At 40.9% G+C, this 14,648-nt stretch overlaps 2 protein-coding genes across 4 annotated transcripts in view; both read left to right on the forward strand.

Moving 5' to 3' along the window:
- The window catches only part of LOC309706775 (transcriptional repressor scratch 1-like), a 409,990-nt gene that overhangs the window by 174,593 nt on the left and 220,749 nt on the right, over positions 1-14,648 (forward strand). The gene's annotated exons all lie outside the window — the stretch shown is intronic.
- Positions 4,625-14,648, forward strand: part of lhfpl4a (LHFPL tetraspan subfamily member 4a) — a 31,221-nt gene continuing 21,197 nt past the window's right edge. For all 3 annotated transcript variants that reach the window (XM_082533318.1, XM_082533319.1, XM_082533320.1), the window contains exon 1: positions 4,625-5,728. In XM_082533318.1, the coding sequence (XP_082389444.1) occupies positions 5,323-5,728 (406 nt within the window). In that variant the 5' untranslated portion in view covers positions 4,625-5,322. The remainder of the gene's footprint in view (positions 5,729-14,648) is intronic.

Consider the following 14,648-nt stretch of genomic DNA (forward strand, 5'->3'; position numbering starts at 1 on the left):
TAAACAAAAGGTCCTGAATGATGTGGATAACATTTTTAGAAAAAGATTTTTCCCTCCAGTGTGACTAGTGCAGGTCCGTGTCTACAGAAACACTGCCAGCAGTGAGCATTCATTATAGATAACAAATAACAAACTAGACAGGTGTCTAGCTATGTGGAGTAATAAACTTCAGCCCATATAACTTAGACAGATTTCTGACTCCACTTAGATTTTTGCTGTCTTTTTCTAAATCGTTTTTTTAGCTGCACTGTGCTTGATGATGTACCGAGTATGTAAATCTGTTTTGCTTTGTTTACATGATCTCTGTAAATATAATGTAATTTTTTAGTCTTACTGACTAAAGCATTTTTTGCTGCAAGTGACATTTTAACTATATTTTCATACAATGTTTTATTCACCAAGCACGTTATCTACCGCCAATCGATGGTCAACTTAGAATTACCAGGTAACCTAACATGCATTTCTTTGGAATGGAGTAACTGGAGGACACCCATGCAGGCACAGGGAAAACATGACAGGGAAAGGCCCTGTAACGTGTGTGTGTGTGTGTGTGTGTGTGTGTGTGTGTGTGTGTGTGTGTGTGTGTGTGTGTCCTTTAATGTCCACTTGAGCTAGCTGCCAAAGCAAGTTAATTCCAATAGATTGCCCTTTACTACATTTATTACTGATAAAGCTTAAAGGGGCATTGCCACACTGATTGTAGCTGCCTGCTCAGCCTCACCTCTGCTAATTCAAGTTATTGAACTATACTTCTCAACTGCATTGGTGCCTTTTGGAGCACAAATATATTCATCTGACAAATAACGTGGCTTAAAAATAATGTATTTTTGTTTAAACCCTACTGTCAAGCCCCCTTGAATTACCAGAAAACTTAGTCTGTGGCTTTCTTATCCAAATAGGGTACAGACTGTAAAAAGAAGAAGAAGTATGGTAGGAGCCCAAATGCTAACATGATCAAAGTGCTTTGAGATATTTTCTTTAATGATACCATACATTTCTGTTCTAGTCACATCTTGGAGTCTATGTTACCCAGATTGTTTCTCATCCTCCATTGATTAAGTAGGATTTGTTGTGCTGATAGTGACTTATGTATCTTGGAGTTTGTAGCCTGCAGCAGAGATAAGAAGCACTAGCCTACCATGGTCAGAGGTTGTTTCTACCCAAATGACACTGACTAAAAGAACATAATTTAAGTGACATTGTTTAGACTTCACAGTTTCCTGTGGTGGAACTAAACGTTGTATACAAGTTCTTTTGCACACAGACAGTATGCAGAGTAGGACAGGGCATTTATACTTCACGGGGTGACGTTGGGGTGCCTTTTCAGAGCATGACTGAATGCACCCGTTTCTGAACAGCAGTTCTTGCAACAGACAGCATGAAGAATGCACTTCAAAAGACATTCCTGGAATTAAGAATTGAACCCAGCTGAGCTGACACAGTCTGTGTAGTTTATCTTATACCTGAATCCTCATGGCAGTTACGTTGGCATGATCTGTCTCTTTAATCTTAGAACTGCTTTGTTCTTCAGGGGACATGATACTGTGGTGACATTAATCTATGTGGAAGATTGTAAAAGTCAAATCCAGCAGTCAGTTTTAGCCAGACAGGCAATGACCACTTGATGTGCAGATATGAAGGCAAATGTAATCGGCCCACTTTCATACACTGCATGAGCCATGTTTTAATCAACAGTTTTCCTTATGCTCTATTTAATGTTCTGCTTAATAAAATTAATAAACTAGTCAAACCTTATTATCTAAAGTCATATTATGAAGAAATTTAAGTTATACCATTAATACCAGTTTTTCCCAGTCTATCAGCATCTGGCCAGGTGTTGAGTTCATCTGTGTTTTCTCTATTCTTTAAGGTGGAGAGCTGGGCAGGTCCATGTTCCACCCTTGGTACAAGCTGCACTTTCTGGGCTTGACTTTCACACATGCTGTGTACATATATACATTGTGGCTGTATATCTTCCATTCTCTCACAGTTGGTTTGTCCACAGTGGTGGTAACTTGGCTCTCTCAAGTCTAGAGTTAGTTTTTTTGTGCTTTCTCTTGTAACCCAGTCTCCCAGTTCCTTGCCTGAAGTCTGATTCCCACCCTTTAGAAAATCAACCTGTGTTCCCTTAAGGATTCAAGAGTTCACAACTAGAAATACACTTTCATCACTCTCACAGTCCAACACTCCCTGTGGATTCAAGGCTCTACCTGCCACATAACGCCCCTGCCTGCTCTCCATTGATTCCCAGCCACTCACTTCAGATCTCTACCTGCCCACCGGCACCTCTCTCAAGCTCTGTTCATCTGCACCACAAGTAAGAACACAGTTTGCCAACTCTCTCAGCTGTTGCAATTCTCTGAATCAGTCCAGCCACGTCTAACAGTTGCCCCTTCTCTACAAACACCACCTGAGTTCACCTGTAGTGCCCTTCTCTCTTTTTCTTACCACTTGTAAATAAACCTTGAAACACTCAGTTGTGATCACTGTCTCCTCCAAGCTGAAAGTTAACTCTGACGGTCATTAATGCCCACATAACCTTTGCGTCAGTGGTGGAATCCACAAACATCCATTTGGTAACACTCCCAAAAAGCTGATTCTGTTCATCTGGACGTAGCGTTTAGATGTCTATTCACACCTACAGGCCAGTGGACAGTCTTTCAATAATGAGGATGTACACATCCTGGAGAGGGAGGAACGCTGGCGGGGAATCAAGAAAAGGGAAAGACCATCTCTGAATTGAGAAGGGGGCCTAAGAGTATATCTTTCACCATCTTACAATGCTGTGATTGCAGCCATTCCCCAACTCTCTGTGAATGGTACTCATGGCCATTGATCAAAGACCATTGATCAATGATCAGTGGTCAACGGTCACTCACATCACTCACTTGGATGAGTGACGAAACGTTTCTCCCAGATGAACAAAAAAAACTTTTGGGATTTCCATGATTGAGCATGCATCAAGACATTTGGTAACAGTGTTGGTAAATTTTGTATTTTGCAATTCAGTTATTTGTTTTTACCACTCTGTTGCATCTTGGATAGCTAGTTTGAACAGTCATGTTGTCAGGATCCGGAGTCTGCGACTCTGTGTTTATGTTATTATTATTCTGTGGTTTTGGTTATTTTGGGGTTCTTGTACATTCTCTGTTCACGTTTTATGTTCCTATGTTCTGTGTTCCCCAGTCTGTGTGAAGTCTGTGTGTTGTGTCATTGCGTGTATGTGTTTCCTGTTTTATTGTGAAGGTCTGCGTCTTATGTGAGTGTTTTCAGTTTGCCTCCCTTGTCTCGTCACGTTAATCACTCCCAGCTGTGTTCCCCACCTGTGTGTAATCTCCCTGTGTTCTCTGAGTGTATTTTAGTCGTGTCTTCTGTCTTAGTATAGTTGCTGGTTCGTCTGCGTTATTCCCCTCCGTTATTCTGTGTTTGTGCCTCCGGCTTCCTGGTGAGTCTCCCTGCAAGGTACCCTCGTTCGTGTTCTGGCTTTGTTAAGTTTTAGTTTTCCCAGTTTAGAGTATTTTCTGTTCTGTTCCTCGCCCCCCTTCCTGTTGTGCTGTATTTCACCTTTTGTTAATAAAGCTCACTCACTACTTAGCAGTCCGCATCTTGGGTCTTTATCTCCATTCCACACGTCTGCTACGCCAGGCGCGACACATGTCTTACTTTATCTTCTTTGCATCTTAAGGGCCTGATCACCCTCTATTTTTCCTGCACCTGACTTAAATGTATTTTAAATGGCTCTTGGTCATATTTTTAGCTAAATAGTTTCATGGGTCTAAAATTTTATTTATTTATTTATTTCATTGGAAAACCAATAAACTTTTTTTGAAATGCCTATTTGTCTCTGTTCTATCAGCTTGGACACTCACACTAGTCCCTTTTAAGCCAGCCGTAAGTTTGAGTTCAAATATGAACCTGTTAAATTTGGTGACTGTATTTCGCACAGCTGTCATATCTCTGTATAAGTACTGGAGTAGTTCCCACAGGGACCATGATCTGCAATGATCACTCACACACAAGATGAAAACTACCAGCTCTGTTATTATGGCCACTACCAAAATACAACCGATGACTACCTTTATATTGGCTACATTTCATTCCTCTAGTAGGTGCAGTAGATAAAACTGGGAAAGAACATTAAAACCTTAAACCCAGTTTAGGTAGCTTAGATGTGTCCTTTGAACTATCAAAATAAGTGGTCATGTTTAAAATGACTGCTTTTGCTTCTATCAGGAGGGGAAGTCTTCTTCAATAGATTAAACGGGTCTTGAACATTAATGGAGATCTTCATTTTCTGTTAATTGATATAGGAGTTAATTTTCAGATATTTTGAATGAAACCACGAGAAACATCACACTCTCGGGATCCTCGATCCGCTGGGTTGGCAATCTAGCTTTGTTTGTAGGAAAGTTCCTGGGCAGAGCTGGTTACAGCAGAGAGCTGCAAATGTCTTTCTTCGCTGTAAGAAATGTTTACATCTTGTGCCCTTTATTAATGTCAGCACTTATTTGATTAGTGATGCGTGTGTGCTTTTGGCTGTAGAGAGAGAGAGAGAGCAGAGAGACAAGGGAGCGAGGAGAGGAAGTGAATATCCAAAACCACAGTCATGAGGTTGTCAGTGTGTGCAGCGGTGTTGGAGCACTGATTTGTCCATCAGCGTACACTTGGGGTGTAAGGGTTTCTTTGTGTTCTGGCGAGTTTTCTTCGTGCAGCATGTCAGAAGCTGCACGAGTGTCTTTCTGTATTTCTTCTGGATCTCTGCTGATGTTCAGAAAGCTTCCTCATCAGCTCGGTGAAAGTTACTCCTGTCACGCATCGTTTTGAAGCGTTTTTGTTTTAGTTTAATTGTGTTATTTTTGCTCGAACATCCTGGTCTGGATGCGCAGCAGAGCGGATACGAGAAGCCCGAGAAGCGCTGAAATGATGCGCATCCGTGGCCGAAGCGTTTCGCTCTGTGAGCTCGGCCGTCCGCTCTCTACACACTGAGAAAAGCGGAGAAGAGGGGAGCCTTTTCCCGTTAGCCGAATCACGTTTCACCGCTGACTGAGTGACTGATCAGAGCTAAGGAAAACGGAAGGAGGAGTGGGGCGTGTGGATGTGAGACTAAAACAAAAAAGAAAGGAAAAAAGCAGGATCTGGATGCAGAAGGGAACAGCCACTGTATGCGGGCACAATTGTTCCCGAGATTTTCAATAGAATAGACATTTATTTTCATCCTTTGTACTTGCGGATTAAGAAGTTAGTTCGAGAAAAGAAGAAATAGCAGGTTGGCGCGCTGTTGTGTACGGTGGGTGAGGAGGGTTTGGGGGGTGGGAAAGAAAAATGCTGCCTTCGCAAGAAGCCTCCAAAATCTACCATGACAACTATATGCGCAACTCCAGGGCCATCGGGGTCCTGTGGGCCATATTCACCATCTGCTTGGCCATCATTAACGTGGTGGTGTTCTTCCAGCCTTATTGGATTGGCGACAGCGTCAACACACCTCAAGCCGGCTACTTCGGTTTGTTCCACTACTGCGTGGGTAACGGGAACTCCAACCGGGAATTCTCGTGCCAGGGCAGCTTCTACGAATTCGGCTCCATCCCGTCAGGAGCCTTTAAGGCGGCCTCATTCTTCGTGCTGATGTCCATGGTGCTCATCATCACCTGCATCGGCTGCTTCGCCCTCTTCTTCTTCTGCAACACTGCCACGGTCTACAAGATCTGCGCCTGGATGCAGCTGCTATGCGGTATGGATGGAAGACACTTTGGTGTGTTTTGAGGTAGAGGGGGAATTTGAGTCTTCCCAGGCTTTTTGGCGTGGGGTAGGGGCAGCTTGAGGAGAACGGGGTCCTCCTGTGTTACCCACCCTTTGTGTCGTTGTCAAAAAGTGTCACCAGGTCCTCAACAGAATGAGTGCAGCAGAATGAACGCTTGGAGGAGGTCACATAGAATAGAGATCATCCCTTCAGAGTTAAAATAATTTCTTTATCTTAGCCTTTGGCTATTATTGGGTCTTTCCTCAAGAACCCTATCATCCTGTTTTACATAAGGCTCGTTAAAATAATGTGTCAGTGTAATTATATGGAATTATGATAATGAAATGCCTTCAGCAGCATTGAATCAAAGATCACAGCTTCTATGTTGGTTATATCTACAAGATTAGCCAACATTATGTGTGATCTACAAATCATGCATTTCAATAATATATCTTCACTACATTCATTCATTCATATATATATACAAAACCAGAGCAAACATACAGCTGACTTGAGAGGGTTACACGGAGTCTTTCCCATCAGTGCTGAGTGCAGTGCAAAGTGTTTTTTCTTCTTCACATTAAGCTGATGAAGCTTTTCAGTTTTGTCAGTGGCTGATCATTTTTTTTCTGTGACCTCCAGGATTGGAAAATGAAACAGAGAGCCAAAAACTACAGTTCTTCTAATTGGCACTTGAAGCTGCCTCCAAAAGCGATTGAGTGCGTATTGACTCCTATTTTTAAAAATGCTTTAAAAAGCATTTTTACAGCCTGGTTTTAAAAGCACAGTTTAGGACTCGATGGATAATATTCACTTTCCTAATTTCCTAATAATTTTCAACTATTTAAATACTGGAGTTAAGGTCATGGCTGCTCTGATTGATATATGCTTTATTAATTAATTAATTAATTAATTAATGGTGTGTGGTTCAGATCATCCTAGAAGTTTGTGCTTCAGGTTTTGTGAATAAAATTCTAGAAGTATCAGCTGTTTAAAGATCCTAGCTTTATATGATAAAGTTAGAACCCCACTCCTTCATCCAAATATGTTCAATTCTGGTCCCAAACAAAAAAACATGATAGTGGCCAATACTCGAGCGCTGAGGCTCCAAATGGAAAGTATGACATTTATATACAGCCTATGATCTGGCTTGGAGTGGTGCTTTGTTGAGTCACAGCATTGCTGTATGTGAAACACTTGATACCAAGTCTGGCCTAAATTTGATCTGCAGTTTGTTATGGGCCACATTTGGCTTTGGCCATTGACGTTGGCTGATTGACTTCCTCTCATGCCCACCAGATGCTGGGTGTGTTGTGGCATTTTAGCCAAATGTGGCCCAGACAACAATAATCTCTCTTGAGCCTTGCTCATGACTATTTAGCCATACTTGGCCCATTCAACATTCACTAAACTATAACCAAGTGTCAACTTCCAAAAGGAGCCAGATTAGACCCAGAGGTGTTTGCTATCTCGGTTACAACTCTTTGTGTGAGCTTTAAAAGGCTCTCCCATCACAGATTGTTGAACAGATTGTGTCACTTCAGGTGGCGTCTACAAGTGTGTCCCACATGCTCAGTAACATCAAGAATCCCCTAGAAGATTCCTAATCATAAAAAAAACACTAACTAGACGTGATGCACCTGAAACTGCTCTCAAATGGGTTTAAAAATTCAGTGAGTGTTGATAGCGGTGATAGTTGTGTTGAAGGTTTGGCTTTTGTTGATACTCTTGTTGCATGATTGCATCATTATTTCAGAACTCCTCACCTTAGTTTTTAAAAGTCTGAATTTCTATGCATGTGTGTGTTTTTTATGAAAACATGGAGTCTAGTGTGGTGTGTGTGTTTGGGGAAGAGTATGTTTGTGAATTGGTCTGGAAGCACTGACATTAACTGGGAGGAGATATTGCTGGCTCAGTTATTCATCCTATTTGGGAGCTGGAGCCAGGGCTACATATTGCAATGGACTTGGGACCTTTTGTAAGCATAGACTGTTTTCCAGCACTACCTGGATCCACAAAAAAGCAGGATAAAACTATGGAAACAGTTTCTTCTTGGAAACGAAATATTCACACAGCTTCAAAGACATTTCTGTTGGTGCCGTTTAAACAGTGTGACTTTGAAGAGCTTGCTTAGCCATAAGAAATGATATATCCTGCTCATGATAACTTATTAACTGCAACATATACTAAAGGTCCACCGTGGTAAAGGACATACTCATCTTTGTCAATAGTCACTGTATTTGTGTTGATGCAGCAGTCAGCCCTGTTGCCTTGTAGCCCCCACCCACACTTCACCACCTCATTTCCTCATCTTTTTTTTCATTGCTGATTGGTTCCTAAGTTTCTTTGCTCCTTGTGCCAAGTTGGCACACATTACATAAGGACTGCACACTCTCACTCATGGAGCGGCAGATAAGGTGAGTTTGGTTTATTCTTCTTTTTAATTTATTACGACTTTTCTTTAAGTTAATGACTTAGTCTGACCTCATTTTCTCTTTTGACTTACATGGACTTCGGCACATTGCTTTTCTTCATTAATTCCTTAAAGTTAACCACAAAGAAAACGGGGACAACATCACACCAGGGAACCCAAATCATCACCAGTACCCCAATCTGACTAAATGTGTCATTACTACAAGAGCTGGATGTTACACTGGGATATTTAGTAAAATAACAACAGAATGCAGTGATTTGCAAATAATCAAGTCATAAACCCCAATTTTTTCCTGACACAGAAAGTCTTCTATTTAATAAGTTAATTATTTTATCATTTTAAGAAAAACATTACCTTGTTTTGAATTTAATGGTAGCAAAAGGTCTCAAAAAACTTGGGACGGGACAACAAAAGTGTGTAAAACGGGTACAGCTGGAGGAAGATATTGCAGATAATTGTTTTATTTAAAAAGCATTTTAGAGAGGCAGTGTTTCTCACAAGTACACGAGCAAAGGTTCTGCAAAAAAAGAGAAATGCATAAACAAATTGTGGTACAATTTGAGAATAATGTTCAGTATGAAATTGTAAACAACAGGCATGATTCTGACAATTGTATGTGAACACAGCTCACCATTTCATCCACAAATGCAGGTTAAAGCTCTATCATGCAAGAAGAAGCCATACGTGAACAAAACATCCAGGAATGCTACCATCGCCTCCGGCCCACAGTGTTTAAAATAAACGGAGGAAAAGTAGGAAAACGACTCTGTAGTCAGACAAATTTGAATTTTATACAATTTGTATATAGAGGTTTTCGAGCCACACAAGGCCTTCATATTTCAGCAAGACAATGCTGAACTGGCCTGCCTGAAATTCAAACTTTTCACTAAGTGAAAACAAGTTTGTGGCTGATGAAGTAAAAAATAAAACACTTTTTTTGAGACCTGTTGCTTCCATCAAATTAAAAAAAAAATCTATTGCATTTTATCTTTTTTGACATATATTCTCCATGTTTTAGTATGACCAAAATATAAATTCATTGCATTTTATTTATTTGCATTTTACAAAGCATTCAAACTCATCGTTGTTTGTTCCATCTCCTCTAACCTTTATTAGTGGAAGAAGTTTCTTTCCTCTTGCTTTCAGAAAATGAAGGGCATATTCCTATGTGTCTGTGATATCCTGATGGGACTGGAGTTGAGCCGAAGACTCTGGGGCAGCGTGCAGATAATGGTTTAATTAGCTCTGCGGTGCAGCTCTGCAATAGGGCTTTAGTTGGCTGTGGACAGTGCAGAGCTGTGGCAGCCCAGAGAGGCTGGTCCTGCTCAAAATGCTTCACAGCACAAAAAGACCACACCAACAAAGAGGAGATGGGGAGACCTGTCATAAGTTGTCGGGTGTAGCAAGTGCGAGGACCCAAAGGCAAAGAGCCAGATTGAAAGCAAATCATTTGTTTTAGGGTGATGAAAAAACTATCAATGTAAAGGTCCAATAAGGGAAACACCGGGATAACAAGAAACAGCTGAAACTAATTTTACTCCACACAGTGACAAGACTCTAATGCATTTAATCTTAAAGACACAAGGGTGGAGGCCTTAACTGGAATACAAATGTACATAACGAAGAACTTAAAGCCACAAGATACAAAGGAATATGAAATATACACAACAAACAAGGTAGGAACCAAATTGAACATCCAGTAAAAAGAATATAAACTTCAAAACTCTGACTCTAGGACATTGGACCATGACAATCTTTCCATCAGTAGGTAAAACAGGAGTTGCTTTGGTCCTGTATGTATTCAGAGAGTTTTACTACAATCTACAAATGGTAAAAGAGCGTTCTAGATCACAAAAGAAGTTCCTGTATATTCAGAAAAATGCCGTTTCCTGGAAGCATTACCATCGGACTGCTTCCTTGAGGGCTAATTGACTGTTATTTATGTACATCATAAATATATTTTGGCCCTGAGCCATTAAGTTATTCATAAACTAACAGCAGCACTCAAAAACTGCTCTAGGACTGACTGGAAGCCAGTGAAAATGTGTAAGTGCACTAATGGGGCGATCGTGGCTCAAGAGTTGGCAGTTCGCCTTGTAATCGGAAGGTTGCCCCGGTTCGAGCCCCGGCTCCGACAGTCTCGGTCGTTGTGTCCTTGAGCGAGACACTTCACCCGTTGCCTACTGGTGGTGGTCAGAGGGCCCGGTGGCGCCAGTGTCCGGCAGCCTCGCCTCTCAGTGCGCCCCAGGGTGGCTGTGGCTACAATGTAGCTGCCATCACCAGTGTGTGAATGTGTGGATGATTGTGTGTAGTGTAAAGAGCTTTGGGGTCCTTAGGACCAAGTAAAGCGCTATACAAATACAGACCATTTAATGCACTCAGCTCTCTTGGTGCTGAGTGCATTAGTGTTGGTGAAAATGCTGAGTACCTTTTTTAGAAGACACATGATAAATTCCTGTATTATCACAATAAAAAATGAGTTATCACTGCATTTTAACATTAAGTGCTAATGGTCACAACTTGAATGCTGGCATCTTGATCAGTATCTGTGTGGTGATTGTGGGGTGTAGCTATAGTTGGCCTACGAAGGACAAGATATTAAACACTGGTCTGTGGAACTCGTTTGCTATTGGAGCAATGGAGCGGTCAGTCATCAGTTAGTCAATCAAACGGGTCAAAGACGGAAGCGTGAGCTAAAATTACTGCAGCAGTTTCAGTTATGATACCACAGTTACTGACAATGATGATGTTTCCTGCTTTAGTCTTCTTTACAAATATTTGACTGACGCATTATATTATTCCTTTTTTCACAGTTTAACACTGTTAAAGTCCTGTCTGCTGCCCATAGTGCTCCCACTAATGACAAATTATTAATTGTGGCAATTTTGGTTATATTTTTACTCCCACACACCAGCAAACTAAAGCAGTTATGTAACCCAAATAATAAATATCCATCATGTTACATTATGGTTACAGATAAATACAATGTGATTACAGTAATACGTCATTTTCTCTGACCATGTCTTATGCAGATGGTACAATCTGAAAAAGATGAATACATACATGAGGACAGCAAGACAGTGATGAAGTGTGGCTTGAGATGAGCCCCCTATTGATGATACATAGGCCGACAGATGCGGTCATGAAGGACTCTTTGGACTATTAAAAAAGAAAGAAATTGCATTTGTGCTACAAATGTAGGGATGAGGGGGTATGGTTTGTGGCTTGGTGTTAGGAGGGAGCGGTTGGGCAAGAAGGTTGTGGTGTCCGTTGGGGAGAGTGCACACTTGGCATGGATTTGCTAATTAGTCTCTCCCCATGTATTTAGTAGGTGCGAGGCTGGAAGGAGTTTTTTTTTGTTTGTTTGTTTTTTATTATACTGGCCATGGGAGCAGGAAACTCTGAACTGCATGTATTTGTCCAGTAAAAACATTTTGTAAGCAATAATCACACCCTCTCTGTGGTTACTGAGGTGAACCGCAGAAACATCCCTGAGTTTTCCCTTCCTGTTGCAAAAGTTGCAAACTATAGACCTATCTCACATCTATCTTTTTTGTCTAAGGTCTTTGAAAAAGTTATTTTTAAGCAGCTCACCGACCATCTGTCAACAAACAATCTGTTTGAGCCATTTCAGCCTGCTTTGAGACCCAACAACACCACAGAAACAGCTTTAACCAACGTTGTAAATGATCTGTTGGTAAATGCAGACAATGATCGCACCTTAGTTTTATTACTGCTGCGATTGACACTGTGGATCACTGTATTTTATTGGCTAGGCTAGAACATTTTAACAGAGTGACGGGAAATGTTTTATCATGGCTGAGATCACACCTGTCTGGGAGATCTCAGACTGTTAGTTTTAAAAATGATCTCTCTGAGACCTGTGCTGTGAGGCATGGGGTCCCTCAGGGCTCTGTACTTGGCCCATTGCTGTTTTCTCTCTATCTGCTGCCTCTTCTACGTTCTTTTAATGTAACCTTTCACTCTTACAATGACCTGCAGCTATATGTTCCTTTAACCATAGAAAACTGTGCTGACGTGTCTAAATTAGAAGCTTGTCTATCTGCAGTTAGAGGCTGGTTATCTGATAATTTTACTGCTTCTTAATGCTGATAAGACATTGGACCAAAAAAATTTCAGTACTTGTCCCAAAATTTCTCCATGAAAATTGATGACTATGTCATAAATTGCAGGGATGTGTGGTTTGATGCAGTGCTCTCCTTGAAGTCATGAAGGACTGCCTTTTATCTCCTCAGGAACATAGCTAAAATCAGACGAGCTGCAGAGGTTCTTGTCCATGCATTTGTCTCTTCACGCATTGATTATTGTAACGCTCTTCTTTCTGAGTTAACCACAGAAAGGTTTTAGAGGTTTACAGATAGTGCAAAATCCAGCTGCTCGCATTTTAACCAAAACTAAGAAATTTGAGCACATTACCCCAGTACTGAACTCTCTTCATTGGCTACCTTGTCAGATTCAAGCAGATTTTAAGGTCCTGCTGCTCACCTACAAGGCTTTAAATGATTTGGCACCTTCGTATCTCTCTGTCCTGAGATCGGAGAGCACAGGATGGAACACAGAGGTTTTGCACCTCTGTGTTCCATCCCGTGCTCTCCGATCTCAGGACTCTGGCCTTCTAAAACGTCCTAAAGCCAGAAAGAAAGACTACTGCGCAGCATGCTTTTTCTTTTCATGCCCCATCTTTGGAGGGTTTTAAACCTAAGTTAAAGACCTACTTGTTCACCCTGTCCTATGTGTCTTAATTCTATGCCTAAAGTTTTAACTAGTTGTTATTGCTATTCCTTTTTGTTTCATCAGTTTTTATTGTTTTTATTCATTCATCTTTTCTATCTTCAAATAGCCATTCAGCACTTTGTTTGAAAGTGCTTTATAAATAGTTATTATTATTAGTAGTAGTAGTAGTATTTTTTTTAACATGTAAAACTACTTTCTTTCTGTTTCTCATCCCAATCCACCAACTAGCAAGCACGTGATAAGACTAAAATATCATGTTACCATGCCTGCAGCTTTCTGTAGTTGTTTGCTTCTAATTAGTCTACTTTGACAAAATGCAAAGAACAGATTACTAAATAATCTCTCTTTCTAGATAGTTGTTATTGATTTGGGCGCTACCTTCTTAGCAGAACTTGGCCTAGTTAGTAATGATTTGTTTCTAGGTTTGATTGTGCCCATAATTAAAAAGAAAACCTTTATCAACCCCAGCGAGGATGTGGAGGATGTGGACGAGTAGTGGCTCTACTCCGAGCTGCAAACGCTCCAACTCATCATACTAACTCAAAGTGAGAAGCCTTTGGAGAAGCTTTCTCCTCGTTGGAGATAAGCTAGAGGAGGGGGAGAGGGAGACCTATGCTTCTGTTCAGCTGCAACCCAGCTCCAAATAAGCGGAAGAAAATAGATGAATGGACTAGAGACCGTGGAGTATTGTTACGTGTGTTTGATCTGTGTTTGCACAAGACAGATTTCCTCCTGGGGCAATAAAGTAGGTCTTTATCTTTAAAATTTCTTGATAAATTCAAATATTTTGCACGATTATCTTGTGATAACAGCAAAGACATTCTAGTCAAACAAAATGATACAGCCTCAATGTCCATAAATAGCTTGTATGGTTACTGAAGCCAACTAAGTTGCAAGTGCAAAAGAACCAAAAACATATGATGCAAAATCTTGTTTGAAATTGCATGAGAAATTTTACTTTACTGAGTCCTCACTGTTTGTTTTCTGAAGCAACCTGAGAGACTGACTGCTGATCCTAATCTGGTCTTTGCTCCAGGAAACAACGATATGCGAGTGAGCTGCTCTACTCTGCCTGCACACACAGTACACTGAACTCACCAAATATTACGTAAAGATGGATACAAATGCAAGAGGCTATTTTAAGACACTTGCTATTCTGACACTGTTCAAACAAACAAATGATAGTTATATATGGTGTATTTAAATGAATGGGATGCCAACTTATTACATCAGGTAGCAAGGTACCTTTTTTTACATACAAAAACACAGCATTTCATTGGGTTGAGCAGAAAGTTTCTTCAGGCTAAAGCGCCACAAAGTTCAAATTTAATTGTGGCTCTGTCTTTGTAAACATTTAAACTCCAGTATCCAAGGCACCAGAGGTTCAAAGCTACAACAAAAGCTGTAAGATACTAGATTTACAGAGTGGACTGAGTTGATGTCCACTTATCATAGGAGAGGTTACTGTTAGTACTACAGGGCGAGAAGACAGTCGATGAAAGGGTTGCTTCCCTGTACCTCCAGGTTAGAGAATGGGTGTGTCAAACTTTACTTACACACTGAATGAAAGTTCAGAGTACCCAGCCTTCTTGGCACCTGGTGTCCCATCACCATGTGCCCCATCTGGTGGATCTTGTTCTACTTGAGAAATTCAACAGCGCTGTGGCTATTGGACCGGCTGGAACAGCCTTGCTCAACCTGAACCCAAATACTGTTTTTCTG

Source organism: Aulonocara stuartgranti (genome assembly GCF_965226115.1).
Source record: "Aulonocara stuartgranti genome assembly, chromosome: 5".
Taxonomy (NCBI): Eukaryota; Metazoa; Chordata; class Actinopteri; order Cichliformes; family Cichlidae; genus Aulonocara; species Aulonocara stuartgranti.